This window comes from Rattus rattus, chromosome 9 (assembly GCF_011064425.1).
Source record: "Rattus rattus isolate New Zealand chromosome 9, Rrattus_CSIRO_v1, whole genome shotgun sequence".
NCBI classification, from domain to species: domain Eukaryota; kingdom Metazoa; phylum Chordata; class Mammalia; order Rodentia; family Muridae; genus Rattus; species Rattus rattus.
The window spans coordinates 86,921,432-86,943,566 of record NC_046162.1 but is presented as its reverse complement, the minus strand read 5'-3'; the positions used below and the strand labels follow the sequence as shown (position 1 = coordinate 86,943,566).

The 22,135-nt window shown below is 45.0% G+C and overlaps 2 protein-coding genes across 2 annotated transcripts in view; both read left to right on the top strand.

Moving 5' to 3' along the window:
• The first annotated feature begins 9,356 nt into the window (after positions 1–9,356).
• On the top strand, positions 9,357–15,047 carry LOC116910061 (protein Wfdc21). Its single transcript, XM_032913872.1, has 3 exons — positions 9,357–9,473; positions 11,604–11,704; positions 14,901–15,047. Exons 1-2 carry the CDS (start codon positions 9,377–9,379, stop codon positions 11,696–11,698), a joined length of 192 nt encoding a protein of 63 aa, XP_032769763.1. The 5' UTR covers positions 9,357–9,376; the 3' UTR covers positions 11,699–11,704; positions 14,901–15,047.
• Positions 15,048–16,090: 1,043 nt separating this feature from the next.
• Heatr6 (HEAT repeat containing 6) overlaps positions 16,091–22,135 on the top strand; it is a 28,781-nt gene continuing 22,736 nt past the window's right edge. Inside the window, exons 1-5 of the mRNA XM_032912909.1 lie at positions 16,091–16,521; positions 18,350–18,457; positions 19,930–20,070; positions 20,874–20,989; positions 21,851–21,965. Of these exons, the coding sequence (XP_032768800.1) occupies positions 16,303–16,521; positions 18,350–18,457; positions 19,930–20,070; positions 20,874–20,989; positions 21,851–21,965 (699 nt within the window). The 5' untranslated portion in view covers positions 16,091–16,302. The remainder of the gene's footprint in view (positions 16,522–18,349; positions 18,458–19,929; positions 20,071–20,873; positions 20,990–21,850; positions 21,966–22,135) is intronic.

The following is a 22,135-nucleotide window of genomic DNA, read 5'->3' as shown; positions in this document are numbered from 1 at the left end:
AATTACCATTAAAAGGTTGGCAGGCACTATTCCCATGTTTTCTATGGTATGCCAGTAACTGTGTTATTTTATATCACATTATATTTCACATTCCAATACAGTCTATAATAATACTGTCTAGGCTGGTACAACCATTCTGGGAATCAGTCTGGAGGTTCCTCAGAAAATTGGACATTGAACTGCCTGAGGATCCAGCTATACCTCTCTTGGGCATATACCCAAAAGATGCCCAACATATAAAAAAGACACGTGCTCCACTATGTTCATCGCAGCCTTATTTATAATAGCCAGAAGCTGGAAAGAACCCAGATGCCCTTCAACAGAGGAATGGATACAGAAAATGTGGTACATCTACACAATGGAATATTACTCAGCTATCAAAAACCATGACTTTATGAAATTAAATGTAGGCAAATGGTTGGAACTGGAAAATATCATCCTGAGTGAGGTAAGCAATCACAGAAAAACACACATGGTATGCACTCATTGATAAGTGGCTATTAGCCCAAATGCTTGAATTACCCTAGATGCCTAGAACAAATGAAACTCAAGACGGATGATCAAAATGTGAATACTTCACTCCTTCTTTAAAAGGGAACAAGAATACCCTTGGCAGGGAATAGAGAGGCAAAAGATTAAAACAGACACAGAAGGAACACCCATTCAGAGCCTGTCCCACATGTGGCCCATACATATACAGCCATCCAATTAGACAAGATGGATGAAGCAAAGAAGTGCAGGCCGACAGGAGCCAGATGTAGATCGCTCCTGAGAGACACAGCCAGAATACAGCAAATACAGAGGCGAATGCCAGCAGCAAACCACTGAACTGAGAATGGGACCCCGTTGAAGGAATCAGAGAAAGAACTGGGAGAGCTTGAAGGGGCTCGAGACCCCATATGTACAACAATGCCAAGCAACCAGAGCTTCCAGGGACTAAGCCACTACCTAAAGACTATACATGGACTGACCCTGGACTCTGGACTCTCATAGGTAGCAATAAATAGCCTAGTAAGAGCACCAGTGGAAGGGGAAGCCCTGGGTCCTGCTAAGACTGAACCCCCCAGTGAACTAGATTGTTGGGGAGAGGGCGACAAGGGGGGAGGATGGGGAGGAGAACACCCATAAAGAAGGGGAAGGGGGAGGGGGATGTTTGCCCAGAAACCAGGAAAGGGAATAACACTCGAAATGTAAATAAGAAATACTCAAGTAGGGGTTGGGGATTTAGCTCAGTGGTAGAGCGCTTGCCTAGCAAGCGCAAGGCCCTGGGTTCGGTCCCCAGCTCCTAAAAAAAGAAAAGAAAAAAAAATACTCAAGTTAATAAAAAAATAATAATAATACTGTCTAGGAGGAGACCCGTTTCCTCATTGCCAATGGCTGGCATCACACTTCCAGGGACATATCTCGGAGGTTTGTCTGTGTTCATGGTGTCATTTCTGTCTTCAGAGATCTGTGTGGGCGGCTGCCAAGGGACCTGGGTCTGTGGAATCATATATCAAGAAGGGACATGGTCATGTCTGCTCTCCAGCATTGGAATCAGGTAGAAGCACCAAGCCCTGGCCAGGTCCACACCCCACACAGCCCAGTGAGCGCATGCCCAGCTCTGCCCTGACCTTCCTTACTTCCACGGTTAGTGCTCAGGCTCTTGGCTCTTAAGTCTGTCTGCCTGGGGTGAAGAGTAGATCACAGACGCTTTCCCAGACTTTTTGAGCACAAAAGCCTCTGTTTTTACCTTATTATACAAGTCATATGTATTTAAGGTGGGAAAATTCAGAAAGGATATTATCCTGTCTTCTCACAGAGAAAACCACATTGACATCCTAAGTGACAACTTCTATACACATGGACACACACATACACATGCACACACATACATAGACATACACACAAAGACATATACACACATACACACAAAGACAAATGCATACATAAATACCACACACACACACACACACACACACACACACACACACACACACACACTATACTGTGTGTCCGTAGCTACACATAGCCCATCATGCAATGATGTCAAAATCGACACCATAGCAGTAAGCCCTGTCCTTACACTGGATGCAAAGAGAAAGGAAGAAGCCTTGGTATCTGAGAATCAGGAAATACATCACTCTTCTATGGGCAGAAGACCATGAGGACACAGGTAGATAATATTTTGCTTAGAAGTCATTATAAAGTGGAAAAAGCTGGAAATACTCTTAGTAAAAACAAGTTTAGATAACATTAAGATATAAACTTATTCTTATTCTCGGCAAGAGCTGGAAATTACAGCGTTGTAAGGGAGTTAGCCCAAACCTTGCTCCCCAACCCATACGTGAAACATACAGGCTTTTCAGTCAAGCTGCCAACGTCCCAGTGTTCGTGCTGCCACCTGGTGGATGTGAGTGTCACTGCACCTCTATACCCCTGGCTTCTTTACAGAAAGCCTAGAATTGATTGTTGCTGCTGTAAATCTAGGAAATGTGTCAAAGTGACCTGAGGCCAGAGGAGCCGAGACGGAATGCATAATGCAAGAACAGCTTGAAAACGCATTCATTCTCTCAGGCTTGGGCCAAGCTTAGATACGTGGGCAATGGGAAGAGTATCTGGAGAAGCCAGCTGATGGTGGCATCTCAGTGCCAACTAGGCCCACCCAATGGATTCACTTAACATGTGAGTGCAGAATCCAGTACGCATCCTCCACACTGCTAACTTGATAGAGTAAGAGGGTTTTTAATGGATCACAAGTGCAGCAAGAGCATCCCTCTGGGGGGAAGTGTCTCATTAAACTCCAGATCCCTGCACCCCAACCCCAGGGCTTCTGTTTCAGTAGGTCTGGAGTGGAATCCAAGAATCTTCATTTCTTCCAAAGGATCTGTGCCATGGGCAGATGTGGATGGCCTGTGAGTCTGCATTTATTTCTGGGTAAGTGCAAAGCACTTGTCGGCCTTACCCTTCCCTCTGAACGTCACTGTCTCGTTCTTGTGCAGAAATCCTGGAGGGTCACAAATATTCCCTTGCTTGTGTGACAAAATATTGACATACCCCAAACCACCACCCCCAACTTACACACCACCCCAAACACCCGCCACCTCAGTAGGCTAAAAGTGTGAGGGTGTTCGACAACTGTCCACAGGAAGGCCTGTGTGGTAAAGGCACCATCTTTAGCCTCTGGCACCATTCAGAGGTGGCGAAATATCTTGGAGGTTTGGTATAGTTTGAAGAAGATTGGTCACTGGAGGCATGAACTTAAAGTAGATACAGGGACCACTCGCTGCTCCTCCCTCTTTTTCTACCTGCTGCCTGCCCTGAGGTAGACAAACTTTTCTCTGCCCCATGGTCTGATCATGAGGCACGGTTTTGCTTTGGGGCCGAGAAGGAATGCAGTTGACTAACTATTGATGGGAACTTGTGAAATCCTGAGCCAGAACAAACCTTGCCTCTCTGTAAGTTGTTTACCTTAGAGATGTGCCATCCCAGTCACGGGAAATTATCTAACAGGTGACACGACGTTACGACAGAATCACAGAATGGGTAGGTGCTATTGAGATGTAGTAAGAATGTGGTGATCCTCAGGAGGATCATGGGGGCTGGCTGGCTGCCAGCATGCTCCACTTCAGTGAGAGACCCTGCCTCAAGGGTAGAGAGCCAGGGAGTGGGACACCTGGTATTCTCTTTGGCCTGGTTATATGAAGACATAGGTGTGTGCATCTGCATATACACATGCATGTATACACCAATACATACATAGCCAGAAACATGGGGAGGAAGAGGAGGAGGAGGGAGAGGAGGAAGAGGAGGAGGAGGAGGAGGAGGAAGAGGAGGAGGAAGAGGAGGAAGTGTTTTTGCATGTGTGTGTATGTATCTAATATAACACATCCAACTGTCTGGTCCATGCCCATTCCCTTTCTCCCCACCCCATTTCTGTCTGTCACTCAAAGTGGCCTCCATTCTTTAGTAGTCTCAACTATGAGGGGGAAAGGCTACTTTCCTCCACTTGGCATACAGGTATGAAAGCACAACATTACTCAATGCTAAGAGAAAGGTCTCTCATTCAGAAACATCAGATACTTTTCAGGGTCAGGCTTCCAAACGCCTGTCTTGACCCAGGTTGCTTATGCCAGCCTGGCTCAGTGAGAGGGCATGTGGTATCCTCTCCGTCTTGGCCCATCTATGCTGAAACCAAGGAGACTTCCTCAGCAACACGATGCTGGAGTTTAAGAATGTGTCCTCAATTGCACAGGTGTCTGCTAGGCTGGGGTCGAGTGCAGACGGTCCGGCTCTGGTGCTCAGCAGAATCTTAGCAGTTACACTATCTAGATCTGGTTCAGATGAAGAAGAGCTATAGGTGGGTGGACACACGCGTCTCACCCTCCTGGGGCGTGGACCTTACCCTTCAGCCCCCGCCAGGTCTCACGCTCTAGTTTCAGGACTAAGGGGCAGGGCTGCTGGTATTTGGAACACCAGTTCTCAATAATCAATGTTGTCACAACCACTCCACCTTGCAAGCATTCTTATCAAGAACAGGAGCCCTCTGGGTGGTGCAGTCTCCCCTAGACAGTGTTGTACTCTGTATTGCCTGTAACTTTTTCTTTGAGCTTGCCCAAACGAATGACTTTTTAATCAGAAATTGCCTCTTGTTCATGTATGGGAACCATGAACTACTAGTAATGCCTTTGGTAAGCCCTCACAGGACTGATAGCTGATGGTTTAAAGGGTCCGCACCAAGAGTATGAACACATATCTCCTGTATTATTTTTTCATCTCATATACCCAGTACAGGAAGACCCCTGTCAGCACAGCAGCCCAGAACTGCCAGTGGCAACATCTAGGGGCATCCACTCAGGTAAAACCAGCTCTTTACCACAGAAAAGAACTTCAGGGTGAGTCAGAAGAGAGCAAGGTTAGTGAGTTTTAGTATTAGGACAGGGAGAGGATAGCACAGGACACAGACATAAGTGCAGACCGCTCTCTCTCTCTCTCTCTCTCTCTCTCTGTGTGTGTGTGTGTGTGTGTGTGTGTGTGTGTAGCTCACAGGCTTCACCTGTACTATTACTTGGGAAGATGGCTGGCTGACGCACCACTGGTCAAATTCCCACCTTCGGTGTCCTGGTGATCACTCTCTCCCTCGCATGATTCAAGACAGAGAAAGGGGGTCAGAGAGGAGTGAAAGGCAGAGCTGAAGCGACAGTGAGGCAAAGATGGCTCTGCCACATCCTCACACAGATCCTCTTATGGGGCAATCAACACTGTAACTGTAAACCACCTGCCTGTCTGTTGGAGCATTACACACAGGTATGTCTGCAAAAACACTGGTGGAGACCTTAGCCCGGAATACAGCCAGTGCTCAGTGAAGGCAGGTGAACACTCACTCCCTTGGTTCATGTCTGCAATGTGCTTCTTCTCCAGCACCAGTCTTGTCGGCCTCTCATTCTAAACAAGGGAAAATGAAGTTTCTTGAGGTATACACTCTACTTAATTGGCAGCATAAAATAGTCTGACACAAGTTAGGATAAATCTAGCAAGGGCATCTGTACACTGAGCGCTGAGAGTGGAGAGCACCCATGCAAAATGCAAATGGAGTCACCCTTGGTAGTCCTGGGCAAGCAAGGTGACTTTCGGTTTCTACTTTTTATTTCTGTAAACAAAGCACTCTCTGTCTTAGCCAGGGTTTCTGTTGCTGTGATTAAAACACCGTGACCATAAATAACTTGGGGAAGAAAGGTTTTATTTCAACTTACAACTCTCAGGTCACACTCCATTGCTGAAGGAAGTCAGTGAAGGGGCCTGGAGGCAAGGGCTGATGCTGAAGCCATGGAGAGGCGCTGCTTACTGGCTTGTTCCAGATGGCTTGCTTGGCCTGCTTTCCTATGGCTCGTAGGACCGCCAGCCCAGGTGTGGTACCACGCACAATAGATTGGGGGGGCCTTCCTACATGAATCACTAATTTAAAAATGTCCTACTGGCTTGTCCACAGGCCAATCTGGTGGGGACGTTTTCTCAACTGCCATTTCTCACTTAAGGTCCCCTCTTCCAAAATGACTCAAGCCTGGGTCAAGTTTAGACTTTGCTCTCAGCCAGCAGGGTTTCTGTAGACTCTTTGTTCGTTTTCCTCCTTTAGAGTGGAAGCTCTTTAGGGATAAGTCCCACACCTGCTTCCTCCATAACCCCTCCACGGCACGCCAGCTATGGCGCACGCTAGCAGATGCATAAACTGGTTCAAAATGAACATAGTTCTTTATTGGCTAGAGTGAATTCTTATCTACCTACAGCCACACTTTCAGTGGCAACGTGGTGGGATTGCAGTGGAGGTTTATTGAGCCCCAGTGCTGTCATCTTGAGGCGTGCACCTTTATTGAGTACCTGGTCTGGCAGCTTCAAGATCCCCGAGTGGGTTCTATTTAGGTCCACCTCGACTTCTCCCACTCTCAATCTTTTCTCCACCCCATCATCATTTGGCTAGAAAAATAAAATAAAATCTACACCATCACTCCCGAGAGTCACTAAGGACAATAAACACCCATCATGGAGCACTGCAAACCAACCTCTCCTCCCTATCAAATCCTCCCAGGAGAGAAATGTAAGGCAGCAGTAATTAAGTGTTATGTGCTAACAGAAATCAATAAGAACTATGACGGTCCGAAGACCAAGTTACTCTCCCAGGGTTTGGACTTGGGGAAGTTCCAGAGATAAAGTTTGAACTAGGATGACTAGATAGATAAGGACTTGACTTCTGACAGACAAGAATGCCCACATTCCCGGAAGAAGGGGAAAGGAATTCTGTGTTCCAGGCAGAGCCTGAGTTGGGCAGGTTAAAGGTCACTGTACCCAGCACGGTGAATGAAACAGAGCAGCCGGGAGTGCCTGGATGCTGGAGACAAGTGGGGCACAAGAGAAGACATGAGGGGGCAGGATGGAATATAGCCCTCAAACTCGCAGGTCCCCACTCAGCTCTGAGTATCTCTTGGGACCCAATAAGTGCATGCTTAGGGCACCAGAAGTAAAATCAGAATTAAGGCTGCCTGAAAAGAAATGAGAATGATAACCACATGCCTTCAACTTTTGTGCAATTTCAGAAAATGTTTTTATTTCAGGTCTCAGGTGTGCTGAAAATACAAAATTACATGAAAACGCACTGTGTAACCCCTTCGGTGCTTAAGAACTCTAAAATCTTCAGTAGGCATTCTGCACCAGTGTGAATTGTCCCCAGCATGGGCTTGGATGTTTGAACACTTGGTCTCTAGTAAGGGGCGCTGTGCTGTCTGGGGAGGCTTCAGAAACCTGAGGAGCTAGAGCTTGCTTGAGAGAAGCAGGGTACTGGGGATGGGATGGAGTGCTTAGGACCTGATGTCTGTGTGTACCTCTCTGTCTCTGTTTCTCTCTGTGTCTCTTCATCTCTCTCTGTCTCTCTATCTCTCTGTGTGTCTCTCTGTCTCTGTCTCTTTTTCCCTGTTCTTGTCTGCAAAGCTGTGAGAAGTCGTAGCTGCATACTTTGCTATGCCTCCCCCACCCTCAGTGAGCCGTGAGGCAGAATAAATCCTTCCTCCCTCCAGTTGCATGAGCCAGGTATTTTATCAGTGACGAGAAGTCAGTGATCTGCCAGACTTTAGACTACTGCAGAAATCGTTCACCAGTGGATCTCCCTTTGGGCTAGGCAGAGTGGAGTTAAAGCAGCATGCAAAAATACTTTCTGCATGGCCCATAACTCTGTCTTTTAACCCTCTAGGGAGAGCGAGCAGTTGATGGCATCAGTTGTTCGTCAGAAGGACCTCCAACTTGTGGACATGAGAGCTGTGACAGATGAAAGGAAGACTCTTCCTATAGCTCCAGAATTAGGGACCATGGTCCTCGTGAAACATGAAGTTTTTTCTTCTCCCTCCTCCTCCCTCCCCTTACTGTGAGTGTGTCTGTCTGTCTGTCTGTCTGTGTCTGTGTCTGTGTCTGTGTCTCTCTGTATGTGTCTGTCTGTCTGTCTGTCTGTCTCTGTGTGTGTGTGTGTGTGTGTGTGTGTGTGTGTGTGTGTGTATGTTCCTAAGAATTGAACTTAGGACCTCAAGCCCTCTACCATTAAGCTATAACCCCAGCCCAAATACTCACTCTCTAAAGTGAAATCAACCATTTCCCGAGACACCTACAAAGGGTCAACAGATACTGTGACTTCTCACTCCCCCTCTTACTCCCTGCTTTCAGCTCATTTCATGTTAAGGTATTTATGAGATAGTGTTTGTCTTACTTACGGTTTCTATTACTGCAATGAAACACCATAACCAAAAAGCCATTTGGGGAGGAAAGCAGTCATTTGGCTTGCACTGCCAGATCACTGGAGGAAGTCAGGACAGATACTCAAGCAGGCCTGGGACCTGGAGGCAGGAGCCATGGAAGGAAACTGATTACTGACTTGCTCAGTCTGCTTTCTTAAAGAAGCCAGGACCGTCAACCCAGGGATGGCATCACACATGATGGGCTAGGCCCTCCCGCTTTGGTCACTAGTTGAGAAAATGCCTTACAGCTGGATCTCATAGAGGCCTCTCCTTAACTGAGACTCCTTTCTCTCTGATGACTCTAGCTTGTGTCAAGTTGACACATTATGTGTGCCCTTCCCCCACCACAAGAGAAAGAAGTGGGGATATCCCCTGGCATCCAAACCAAGGGTAGTCTGAGTTACAAATCACTCATCTGTAGTAGTAGGCGTCTCTACAAGAAGAAGGGAATGAAAGTTCCACCTAGGCTGGTTGTCACTCTCACCCCATTCCCCAAGTCCCACAGCAGCTTGCAGCTTGAGAGGCATCCTGGGAGGGTTTAACGTGCATATTGACAGCTGGGGTTCCCCAAAATGAAGCCTCCAAACAGCAGAGATAAGGGCATCAAGGCAGAGGAAAACAATGACACTGATTTACTGTCTCCTCAACAGGTGGTCGCACCCCACTAGCTCTCCCACTGCCTCTCCCTGTCCTCTGTTACAAGAACAATTGTCCTAGAGCAGGGAGGGAGAAGTAAAATAGCGATGGAGTCCTTGCTGACACCCAGCTCCTGGCTTGTCATTCCCTGAGGATGCATTCCTTATCGTAGCTCATTCCTGGCCCAGAGTAGATCTCTAATACTTCATTGAAAATGAATGAGAGCCCCTTACCTGCCCCAGCTTTCCAGCTTTAGGAGGCTTATCCGTGGGACAGAGGAGGGTGTTCTTTGGCTCGGAGCCCAGCTTGAGTAACGTGGCACTACACAGGACATGCATAGTGTGTGTTGCTAGCAAAGCTGGTTTCCAGGCGGGGCTTTGGCTTCAGTGGTGTGTAGGCCTGCCCCTAGCCTTGCTGTCTAGGTCAGTGGGTGGAAAGGTTTAAATTCTAGCCCTGCTGCATGTTGGCTAAAATCCTTCAGCAGCAGAATGAAGCTAGGAGTCTTCCTTCTCTTCGTGTCCCTCGTCACCCTCAGCCTAAAGGTGCAGGAGCTGCAGGCAGCAGTGAGACCTCTGCAGCTTTTAGGTATGTCCGGGCAAATGGTTGCATTCTTTTCCCTCGAGTGTCAGAAGTAAGACAGCCAGAACCAGTGTGGGCAGGAAGTGGGGAGAAAATAGAGGAAAGAAAACCAGACAGTTCTCTTTAGTTCTGCAGAACAGAATTCCTCTCCTGCTTTCTCTCTCTCTCCATTTGCTGGGTCACCAAACTGGACTCTCCCCTCCTGTTTGCCCTCAGCCGGTCCCCATCTCCCAGGTGTCTCCTTCTCTACCAGCATCTACCTTGACTATCTACAGAAAACATTCTTGTAATTATGCTAAACACAGGTCAATCTCAATCTCCTTCACCAACAATATTCTCAGAAAGGGTTGTTTGTTTGTTTGTTTGTTTGTTTGTTTGAGACAGTCTCATACTGCAGCCCAAGCTGGCTAGGAACTTCCTTGTAGCCCAGGCTGACCTCAAACTCATGGCAATTTTCCTCCTATGCTGGGGTTACAAGCACAATCCACTTCACCTCATTTGGCCTCAAAGGACAAGTCTTAATCTTCTGCCCATTCTTCCTTAGCCCCTTGGTGACCACAGCCTCATTAAACTCCTGACACATTCTTCTCAGGTTCTCTGGATGAGACTCCTGACTCTTCTATGTAGAAAAGTCTCACCTTTGCAGCCCTGATGCTGTCCACCCACCCCTACCCCACAACTCACACACTGCAGTTCGCTTCTTTCCTGGATTATCTTGGGCGGAATTGCTTGCTCCTAAATGTCTTTAGATAGAGTTTAGGCCTCTCATTTTCACTCCATCAACTGCCTGTTTTTGAAACAATTCGCATCTTTTCTGTCCTTTGCCCTCCTGTTGCCTCACTGTGTCCATCCCTGATTACCTCACAGCCCTGACTCACTGTGTCCATTCCTGATTACTCGACGGCCCTGCCATTGCAATAGCTTCCCAGAAGCTCTGTCTGCCCTTCTCTTCCTTCTTCAATGTGCTCACTAGTTGAATGCTGGTTCTGTCTATGCTTTTGCAGCAGATAATCCTCCCAAGGGACCTTCTCTCGGTTTATTAAGTGAAGTCCCAAATCCACAGGTCCTGGTGACCTGCTTGACCTCTGCAATGTTTACTTCTCCTGCTCCCAAACTTGCCCAGACCTCTGCTTGCCAATCCTCCTGGCTCCTCTTATTCCAGGGAACTGAGAGTGGCAGATAGTGTGTCTAAGGCAGCTTGAAGAGTCAGTCTCAGGTCCTGAGAGTGACTCCGTAGGTCCTGTGTCCCAGGTACCACACTGACCTCCCCAAAGCCCTACCCTAATACATTTCCCCCCTTGTGACTCTTGGCATCTTTCCTCACAGCAGTATTCCTTTCCCCCACTATTCTTCCTTGAGAATATCCATGCACTCCAAGGCTTACTTTTCTGATGAACAAAAAATAATGTCTTATCTCCTCTGAGCCCCTTGAGTTCTCTGGATGCACCTTGCAGGACACTTGTGAAACACTGCTTTGTTTCCAGTACCTTAGACATAAGTCTTACTTGCATTTGAAGGCTCTAAGAGGCCCTTTTTATGTCATTGTCCTTCCTTAATGTATAGCAAACGATCATAAATATTTAATGATTGATCAAACTACTGTGAATAGGGACAATGGGTCTTGAACTTTCTCACCTCCAACCATCAGCAGCACCAGAAACACTTAGGGATCGTGCTATAAGCAGAGCTAGGGAGACTAAGTTCACAGAGTGACTGTAAGGTAACCAGCAAGTCTGAATATCCCCTTCTCTGCTCCATGGGAAAGTGATGCAACCTTCTCCCTTCCTTTCCACAGATGCAATCCCTCTATCCATGTCTCTAAAGTAAACTTACTTTAATGAGATTATGTGTGTGCCTTGTTTTAACAGAAATAGTAACACTTCACAAATGCTACTACGAATTGAGTTAAAAGGAACTGGTGAGATTTACTCCTTAATTGAGGATTGTCATCCCTAGTACTTGAATTAAAAGCATAGTGGTTTTCACTAGCCTATTTGTCTGTCTACAAAAGGGTTACTCACTGAATAATCCAGGCTGGCCTTTGGCTGATGATCTCTGCCTGCCTCAGCCTACCAGTCCTGGGGATGATAGGTTTACTCCACCATGCCTGCTTCCAGTTGATCTTTTCTGACTTAGGCACCTGTGCTGAGCTCTGCAGTGGCGACTGGGACTGTGGGCCAGGGGAACAATGTGTCAGTACTGGATGCAGTAACGTCTGTGCTACAAGCTAAGAACAGGTAAAAATAAATAAATAAATAAATCTGCCTCTCTGTTCCTCTGAATCTTGCCCAGACCAGAAAGGTTGTACATTTGACTTCTCTGGAACCTTCTAGAAGTTGGTAGAACGGAATCTATGTGTCTCCCTATATCTCCTTTTTTTTTCTTCATGAAGAAGCACCTACCACAGGATGGTGCTTTCCAAACCTTTAGAATAATTTCCCAACCTAGTCTACCCAGGAGAAAAATAAAGCCATATTTGAGCAAGAAGATAAAAATCACCCCAAATGATGTCTGTTTATGACTGTAGTGCATATTTAACTGTGCATAAATATATAATATATTTTAAAATGAGAATCTTGGACCTAATTGATTTCTTAGCTATTTCATTTTAAAATAGTTGGTCGACAATTTTAATCTCCACACTTATCCTCAGCTCCAGCCTACCATCTAATATTAACATGGCTATATTTTGAATATTAAAATTCACATGCCCTTACTTATTCCTTTGGGATATAACCTGACATGTGTAACCAATGACCAAAGACCCTCCTGCCTTTGATGTACATTGACATATTGACCTAAGCAGAGCCTTTTGCTGTAAAAATATTTGATGCCATTCATATTATTGAATGTTTCCCTATTTAATTTTCAGTACCCATTAATTTTTTAAAAAGAATAAAAAACCACCATGATTGAGTTGTATTAATATGATTAAATTGTATTAGCAGACTTAGAATGTACTCTAAACACCAAACTGTTTGGGCCAACGGGATTGATCAGTGGGTAACATTTCCTGCTGCCAAGACTGGTGATCTGAGTTTGATCCACATGGTGGAAAGAGAGAACTGGCTCCCAAAAGTTGTCCTCTGTCCTCTACAATGTGTGCCATGGTGTGCACATGACAGCACATACACACACATATATAAACATACACACAAATAATACCACGTTTTAATTAAAACAAAACCCAAAGTGTCAGGAGCCATCAGAGGGCAAGCTAATAACTAGCAGGTGATCTTCCTGGGATGGTCTGCCTCGGATTATAATAATCCATGATAGATTTGCTCCTATAGGCATGGCCCAGAAGAAAATCATTTTAGGAAAGATTCCTGCTATTAATATGCTTTTCTGTTATTATTAAATAGATATGATAATCACTAGGTATTAGCCTACCCTTTTGAGCAGATCTCTGCAGATCTATGACGATGTACTGTCTTGTAGTGGTGCTGTATAGACAAATAGATGACTTCTTAATTCTTAACGATGACCCTATTAAGAATTCCTAAAACTTTATCAGTGTTTATTAAGCTCTTTTACAGTGGGACTGCTATTAGATCCTTTTCTGATAGCCAAAACTGCAATGAGAACTCTATCAGTCTCCCATGTGTCACCAATTAATTGCTTCTAGATAGTAACCAGACTTTCTACTACCCAGAACACATTCCAAGAGGTTGTAAAACCATTAACTAAAGGTCATAAAAAGGGAACTAACAATTTATTCTAGGTGCTAGGAGAGAAGATAAAATATTGATTGGATTTATTTATACAAAACATCACTAATAACTTAGTTATGTTATTAACTCTCGATGAAACTGTGGAGTTGTGACAGAATATGAAAGTTTGGTGGGAAAATTAGTCCTAATGGATATGCATGTAAACATTCTCCCTTGTAAATTTCTATTTCAATTTATTACTTGAATCTGTGTAAACTTGTCATGAACTTTTACCATGTGATCATGTATTCTGAAAGATGTCTAAGTGCTGAGGACAAAAAAGAAGACACAGAACTGAGCTGAGGAGAACATTTTAGACAGAATATTTTTTAGACAGATATGTACAGAACTTTTTAGACAGAACTGAACTCAAGAAGAACTTAGAAGTATAGGCATAGCATTGGGAGAAAAGGCATTGAGAGTAACAGCATTATTGTGACATCAGAGCAGGAGGAAAGAGCAAGGTTAGAAGGAGAATGCAGAGTGGAATAACTTAGACTATAGGTAACATAAAATACCAAGAGCAATGTGCAGAATGCAGAGGGAAGGAAGAAAAATAAGAAGCTGCAGAGAGGGGTGGGGATTTAGCTCAGTGGTAGAGCGCTTGCCTAGCAAGTGCAAGGCCCTGGGTTTGGTCCCCAGCTCCGAAAAAAAGAAAAAAAAAAAAAAAGAAGCTGCAGAGAGCAGAGGAAGCAGGCAGGATTCTCCTTACCATGGGACAGAACAGGTCATTTCTTAATAACAAGGCAGGCTTGGTCTTATTAAAGGAACAAAGCGTTCTTCTTACAAATGTGGGTTTAATTCATTTAGCATTAAAAGGATAGAAGCTTTTCTTTCTCTATGCAGTAAAGGTTGGAGCTCATTTTTCATCCAGAATGAGTGAGTTCTTTCTGTTTTCTGGTGCTTGGTCTTTTACTCCAAATGCATATGTAAGTATAGGTGTGTGTGTGTGTGTGTGTGTGTGTGTAAGTGTGTAATTATGAGAACACATGTGAGTTGAACCCAACTGGTTTGAATGGAAATGTATAAATTAGCATGCATGAATCTGTATATGAATTTATGTGAGTTTATGCATATTTTCTTATGTAAAAGTTTTTCCTTCTGCAAGAATGATTTTCTTCTCCTAGTTCAATAGAAGTTTATTGCTCTAAACTTCCCCCTAGCCTGACAAGCAAGAGGTATCTGGACAAAAGGGAAAAAGCTCTAGCAATTAATCCTTTACTTAATCTCCTGCTGTTTTAGGATGAGGTGCTAAATGCCAGAGACTACAGTTTCACAGAAGGCAGGTCAGCTACAGTAGCAAAGTATCTTAGACTTAGATAAGTGAATTTTTAATTATTATACAACAACCCTAAATATCTCATAAAACAAAAGTCTTACACCCATATCTCCTAAGACAAAAGTCTTACTCTCCGCCAATGCTCTTCCCCCTCTACTGCCTCAAGGAGAATTGACAAGAAAGAAGAACCCACCATGGCTGGACCCCAGGACCAAAGTGTTCATGTTCAGAACAGTTATTTATCCAGCCCCCTGTAGTGCTTTCTGGCTTCTTGATGGTGCTATGGATTTCCAGAATCAAGAACTGGTGTTTCTCATTGCATTCTGGGTAGTCAGGTACACAAAACAGCAGGTCTCATGTATAATTTTTATATCTATTACTCCAACAAAGAATTTTCTCGAAGGCCATCTTCTCTAAATTACTGTTCATTTCTTCCTTTAGCTTCTACCTGGGGGGAAAAATGGCTGTTGGAACTCTGTGACCAAGGAAACAGTTGAAAATGGAGGCCATGCATGGAGATTCCAAGGAGCACATGGGGAGGGACAAGGGGGTGTTTCTTTTAATAAAGCATTAATGTAAAAGTCTGCACACTACTTGAGTTATTTGGTTAGAGATTCTTATGGTTTGAATATGACATGTCTCTGGACCATAGCTGATGGCACTGTTTAGGAAGGAGGGGACTTGCTGGAGGAGGTAGGTATACCTTGCTGGGGTATTTTATCCTGGGCCTGACTTGTTTCTTGCTGCTTCCTGGTTGCTTTAGGTGAGAAACCTCAACCAAACACTCCTGTTGTCGTGATAATTCTGCTTTACTCCAGAGCAAATCAGGAGATCCAGCCAAGCATAGCCTTAAACCCCCTAAAATTGTGCACCAGAAAATTTAATAATAGTAATAACAATAATAATAATAATAATAATAATAATAATAATAATAATAATAATAAATCCTCCTTCCTTTAAACGGTTTCTCTCAGTTATCTAATCCTAATCGTGGAAAAGCTACCAATGCCAATATGTTAAGTTCTGATAGCATATATCCTCGTGGGTGGCAATATGTGTCCACCAAGAAAATGAACATACCTATTCTGTGGTCATCACTAACTGAAGGAGAAAAAATATACAGAGTTCCCAGGGAGACCTTTGAAGACTTCCTGAATTGACCAGAGTAACATGGTAGGTGCCCCTACACACCCACCTCCTACCCCGAGACTGGAAACTCACAGCTTAGCATCAGTATACATAATACATCAGTACGCACAATACAAAGGCCAGTCAGTCTTGAATACTTTATATGGGTCGTATATGTCATTAAGCCCAGACAGTTCACACCGTCTCTTTATGGTGGTAAGAACCAAGCTCTATATCCTTCTTAGCTCAGTGCAATATTTGAACATATCTTAAGCATTGCTTCAAATACTCTGGGTTTTAAGCAAGGAAAACCATTGCTGTAGCAACCCAATTACATCTCTGGATGGGGATATATTGTGCCTGGGGATAGGGGGAAATCAAGGACTCCGATAAGATGTCCTATCAGAACATCAAGAGTAGAAGGAAGTCACATAGCTAACTTTTCTGCCACTGCCATCTACAAGTGTGCTCGCCAACTCCAGCCAGAATCTGAAACTCTCGCAATGTCAGCCCTGCCTGGGAGCAAACTTTCTGAGAGGGTAAAGACAGTTGGGTGGCAAATTTCCAGGCCTATTTCTGCCACTTTTTCCCTATCCGAATCACAGCACCGCCTGCAACCTGTAGTGCAAATAAAGGCTTTCCGGAACTAGAGCACGCGAGGCCCTGCCCCAAGCGGTGCCCCGGAAGTATTTCCCAAGCTATTCACGTAGGAAAAATGGCGGCGGTGCAGGTCGCCGCCTCTCTTCCTTGTGGGCAGCCGCGAGAGGCCCCGCGGGAGCTGTCCCTGGAGCAGAACAATGGGTTCCGCCGCTTGTCTGCCAGGCTTCGCGCGCTGCAGCCGGATGACAGCACTGTGTCCCGCATGGAGATCCACCTGCTCTTCGACCAGCTCATCTCCGAGAACTACTGTGAGGGCGGCGGCGTGGCCCCGGAGGTAGGCAGCGCGCTTCACCCTGCCGGGACAACGGCTGGTTCCTCCCACCGGCTCCTCCGGGTCTCACCCGCGTCCGGGATGACTTAGTTCCAGGCTGGCTCTCTCCCTCGGTCCGTGCCATTTTCTCTGCCCTCCATCTGAAAGCTCGTAAGCCAGCATCTTTCAAAGGCTTCTGCTCTAAAGCCCTCAGCTGCCATCCCTAGTGAGCGATTCCAGGAGTGTCGGAACGAGGATAGTCTTAGTCGGTTTCGCTGATGAACACACTGAAGCTCACAAAGATCCAGCGTCACGATTTTGGCAAATGGCAGAGCTAGATTGGAGCCTAAATTTGCCATAAGACCTGTATTTTCTGCTTTGTTTCTGCACTAGTTCCCATTTGCCTCCACCTCTGCTGTCAGAGTGATCTCATTCATACACATCAGATCACTAATTCCCAGAGTCCTCAAGCCAGTCCTACCCAGGAGGATCTCAAACTTGATAGCTTGCAAAGATAAATACATTGTCTCCCACACTCCTAATCCCCAGTTCATTCTACCCTACCCCACCCCAGATACACACAAGACGTGCACACTGCTTCTTTTCTTTATCCCGGAGCCTGTTGAATTAAAATTCTTCAGAGTCTGTCTCAAACATGTCTCTCAGTTCACTCTTCTCTATTCTCTTTGGCTGTGTTTTCGGGTTAGGCAGAACAGTTTTTTGCTGGACTATTCCCCTGGTCTCTCACCAATCTTCCTCCACTCGAGCCCCTTTGCAGACTAGTCTTTGCCAAGAGTCTACTGTTTGGTTAAAAAACCAAAACAATCCATACAAGTGTAAATGAATCAGATTTTCAATAGATATTGGCAAATAGCAGAGGCAAATGGATGATCCGTACAGTAAGAGACAAATACGGGCCTCAAGGCTATAAGGGGGGGCGGGGGGATCCAGAACAGCTCACCACATATAAGGTAGCAGAGTGGAACTAAGTGAAATTAAGAGAACTTTTCATTTATATACTTTGATAGTTGGCGCAACTCCTTGTGTGCCTTTTCAGTTTTCTCTCTTGTTTCTCCTCTTGGGTTCAGTCACTTGGAACTTGCTGCCTCGGTCAGGTTCAAGCACCTGAGGACTTTTCACATCTCCAAGGCTTCCCACAATCCATCCCGTCCCCTTGTTTTTTGATTACTTGTCTGTCTGGCAAAGTTCTATTCGTTCTTCAAATTTTCTTTGTTATTTTCCTGCCTCCCTCTTGAGATTGTAAAACCTCCGTGGTTCAGGGAAATGTTTGTTTCACCTTGGGGTCAAAAGGCTTAGCCTACTGCCTGACACGTACTAGATGCTTGGTCCCTTTTTATTCATTAAGCATCTGTAGATGGTGTAATTTGTGGATAGTGTTCTCTCTCTCTCTCTCTCTCTCTCTCTCTCTCTCTCTCTCTCTCTCTCTTCTCTGTGTGTGTGTGTGTGTGTGTGTGTGTGTGTGTGTGTGTGTGATTTTCTAATTTAATGTATAAGTGTCGTTTCTGATTTGCCCAATAGCATTGCATGTCTGGCTCTCTTGGTATTTTTAGCTATAGCATGTGCCTTTATGTGCTGGAAGCCTTTCTTTTATTTACTAATACTGTATAGTAAAAGTTCTTCTCCTTCCTTTTAGTACTTACTAATTTTTGTAACTTCATTCCTCCAGTCCCCACTTTCTACCTCAACTTTGACTCAGATATTTTTCCTTCCTGGGTGTGGAGCAGTCAGTCACTGAGCTTTTCCATTTGACTGGGGTTTGGGGTTGGGAGGTCCACTTGGCTAACAGGTGCATTTATCTTTGCTTTGTTTTGGTTTTTTTTTTTATTAATAGGATGTCAGTGCTCTTCTTGTGCGAGCTTGTCAGCTGGTGCCTCTTAATCAGAACCACCTTGTGAGCAAAGTGTCTCAGCTGATCCATCGTTTACTTAACAGATTACAGGTAATCATGTATGTAACTTGAAGGCTCAGATCATGAAAGACCACAGCATAGCTCCGATAGGCTCACTTTTTTTGTTTTGTTTGAGACGGGATCTTAGCTCGGGTTGGCCTGAGAAAGACCTTAACCTTCTGACCTTTTTGTTCTTCTTTAAAGTGTTGGGATTGCAGATGTTTGCTGCTACACCCAGGCCAGTTGTCTAATCTTTTGAAAAGCAAAATGTCTTGGGCTGGAAATGTAACTCAGTGAATGGTAGAGCCTTAGCTCCTGGCACACAGGAGGCCATGGGTTCAAGGTCAGCATCAGTACCACCAAAAACTACAACGTAACAAAACCAGTGCTTAAGAAAAGTGCATCAGTAAATCCAAATTTAACTGACCAAATATATATTCTGAGAAATTCTAGGCTTTTGCTTATGAGAAATAGTCTTTTATGTTTTGTTCAATAAGCCAACAATTGATGGCAGATCATTCATGCCATCTAGGTTTTTTTGGGATTTTGTTTGCTTGTTTGTTTTGTTTTTTCATGAAAAATAGAATTGACCAAGATATATCCCAGGACGAAATTACATGATTCCCTATTTCTTTCCTACCAATATTTATTTCCCTGAAACTATTATCTTTGCAGTCTACATAAAACCCCCAACGCAGCTTGGGAAAAGAGAGGTCCAGGGTAAAAAGTCCAGAGGTATTTCTGTGAAGGTCTGTTCTGCAGCTCTCCATCTGAACCCCTGAACAGATGAATGTATGGATACTAGTTAGCATTGTGTCAGCCAGACTCCTCCAGACTGTAAGAGAGGAGGGCATCCAGCAAAACCAGAACCCTGCCATCAGGGAGTAAGATGCATGCTGAGCTGTAACCAGCTGTGTGTGTCGCATGAGCTGAGGCTCTTTCCAGAATGTCGCAGACAGCTGGGGGCTGACCTCTGAGGTTTTACTGTTGTCCAGTGTGCTTCATCTCTGTGTCACTGGCAGTTGGAAAACTTCCCATCACCTGTGGCACTTACAGTTCATAGTCAACGTCTAGCATTTGATGATACTACATATGGACTTAAATTCCATAACTTGAATTTTGGTTAGCGCCCCACCCCTCTCCTCTCTCTCTCAAGAGAATTATAAACTGTGGGGAGAGGAGTGTGTCATAGCTTCTTGGTGTATTCCTCACATCATGACAGATACAGAGCAGGTATTTAGCAGACATGTTTATTTGCTGTGTATTAGTTAAGTAACTACTACATATTAAGTCAGTTTAATTGAACTAAGACATTTCAGTGCATTGAATCTTGTATCCATATTTATATCTGTCAATTTCTGATTAGTTCCAGGGAAAGTTACAAGGACTACCAGATTCTACTTTGGAGAGATCACAGAAGTGACAGAGACCCTGGGGCAAGGAGAAGGACTCCCCTATCCTGATCAAACTTGCACATGCATTCTCTTAAGTTAGAGCATCTCTGTTTTCTCCTTTCTTGGCAGGTGATTGTGGATGAGCAGAACTTAGATTTCCTGTTGACCTATACGATCTCAGCTATTCAGCAGTGTAGCCCTTGGACACACATGGAAGTTCTTCAAGCCCTGGCAGCTCTGGTTTACTGCAATGGCTCAAAATGTCAAAAGGTATTGTCTTAGGTTCTGTTCCGTGCTATACACAATGAACAGAAGCAACTTGGGGGAGAACAGGCTATTTCATTCTACAGCTTATAGCCCATCGTTAAGAGAAGCCAGGGCAGGAGCTATAGCAGAAAGCATGGAGAAATGCTGCCTACCAGCTTGCTTTCCCAAGCTTGCTCAGCTGCTCTTTCTTACAACGCAGGCCCAACTGCCTAGACCTAGGAATGGCACCACCCACCATGCCAATAAGAACATGCCTCACGGATATTCCTGCAGGCCAATCTGATGGAGAAAATTCCTCAGTTGAGGTTTTCTCTTCCCAAATGACTATAGGTTTGTGTCAGGTTAACTGCTGAAGCTACCTATGACAGGTAGTTTAAACTATTGTGCCTTTCCTTTGAAAGGCCAGTAGCACAGACTTGAGAGCCAAGATGTCAATTTTTCAGTATCCATCCTGTCACTAATTGCATGTACAGCCCAGGTGTACTGAGTGTCTTGGAGCCTTGTTTATTCGTGTGTAAGACAGTTGCTCCGAGGATGAAGTGAGACAGTACCCGTCACTCTATTAACTCTCAGCCATTATTATCCGCACCTTTTGTCCGTGTAGCCAAGACTGGAGACCCCCAGCAATGACCTAGCAATGATTCCTACTACTGACTTCTAGCCTATGCTTGGGTAGCCATTGAAGGATTTACCTAACAGTTAATTTTTTGATATTTAACTGCCTTTTAGTTAAGAAAATATTGTCTAACAAGTACAGTCTTCCTAGAAGCGGTTCCTAGGCCCACGCTGTTGATGTTTCGTTCCAGCATCTCCCAGACTTGCTAGGTAAGAGCGGCCTCTTGATGAAGTTGAGTGACGTGACTCACTCTGACCCTGAAGTCAGGAGAGCTGCAGTGCACTGCATGGCAAACTTATGTCTCAGGTACGTGGATCCGGGTTTCCCAATAGTAGAAGGTAGGGCCTCTCCTGGGTCCTCTATAGGTTGTTCTGTCGCCTGAAGCCAACCTAGAGAACGGGCCTAGCTTAAGCTATTCCTGGTGGCGCCTTCCAGTAAACCTAGCACCCAAGAGGCCGAGGCAGGAGGGTCCTTATCTTAAGGCTGTTCCGCGTAGCAAGTTCCAGACCAGCTTGAGCCACAGGCTTTTATTTTGACACAAAGAAAAAGACCCTAGTTTACATTCCCCTGCCATTCCACAGGGTTGTCCTATCGTTTGTTTTCAATTAAGACTGTCAAGAAGCGAAGGGAGGAATGCGTGCTGGAAGTGACAGGTGTGCAGTATGTCGGTTTGTTTTCCGCTGGCGTAAATCTTAACCATATTCTTTTAGGAAGAGTATTCATGTGAATTGAGGCTCTCACGTGAGAGTTTCTGTTCAGTTTCTTCTTTAAGAAGATGGAGCAGGTCTGTAGCATGCAATAGCAAACAGGCAACACAAACTTGGCCTTGTCTCTGGGTAGCACTGTGCCATCTGGTGCCTAGGAAAGCAGACTCAGTCATGTTCTCTGCGTTATTTCTCGCCTGTGACTGAAGGGCAGAACCAAAACAGATCGTTTCTTCTCCACATTTCCTAAACTACGCTTCTGTGATGTTTAGAAATCTCCCTTCCTCCTTCAGGCATGTCCAAGCCTGTACCAGTACAGCAGTAACTAGTCAGCCATAGTCAGCCAGAGTAGGCATTCAGGGCGTGTTCCAGACTCAGTGGTCTGCATCGCCGCTGCTAGTGCTTGCTCTTCTGGAAGCACCATTTAAACGCGACTGAACTGTCCCCTCTACATGTGTTTCAGTGTGCCAGGACAGCCATACTTGGAGGAGTCCTACCAGCTTGTCTGCTTCCAAGCTTTCTTGACCATTTTACAGTCTCCAAAATCGTCTGATATGGATGATATAACATTTTGCATGGTAGGTGGGGCTGCTACTCAACATCCGAGTGTGGCAGGCATAGGACAGAGGCTTTGGGGCGCACGCATGCATGCATGCGTGTCTGTATGACTGGTGTCTATATGTCAGCGGCACTGAAGCCACACCTTTGGACTCAAATGATAAGGATGAGTTTAGCTTGCTTTGATTTG

Bases quoted from the DNA above. Each gene is read 5' to 3' on its own strand.
- LOC116910061 (XM_032913872.1), top strand. From the start codon at position 9,377: ATGAAGCTAGGAGTCTTCCTTCTCTTCGTGTCCCTCGTCACCCTCAGC. The intron at 9,474-11,603 runs GTATGTCCGGGC...TTTCTGACTTAG, and splicing joins GAGACCTCTGCAGCTTTTAG to GCACCTGTGCTGAGCTCTGC.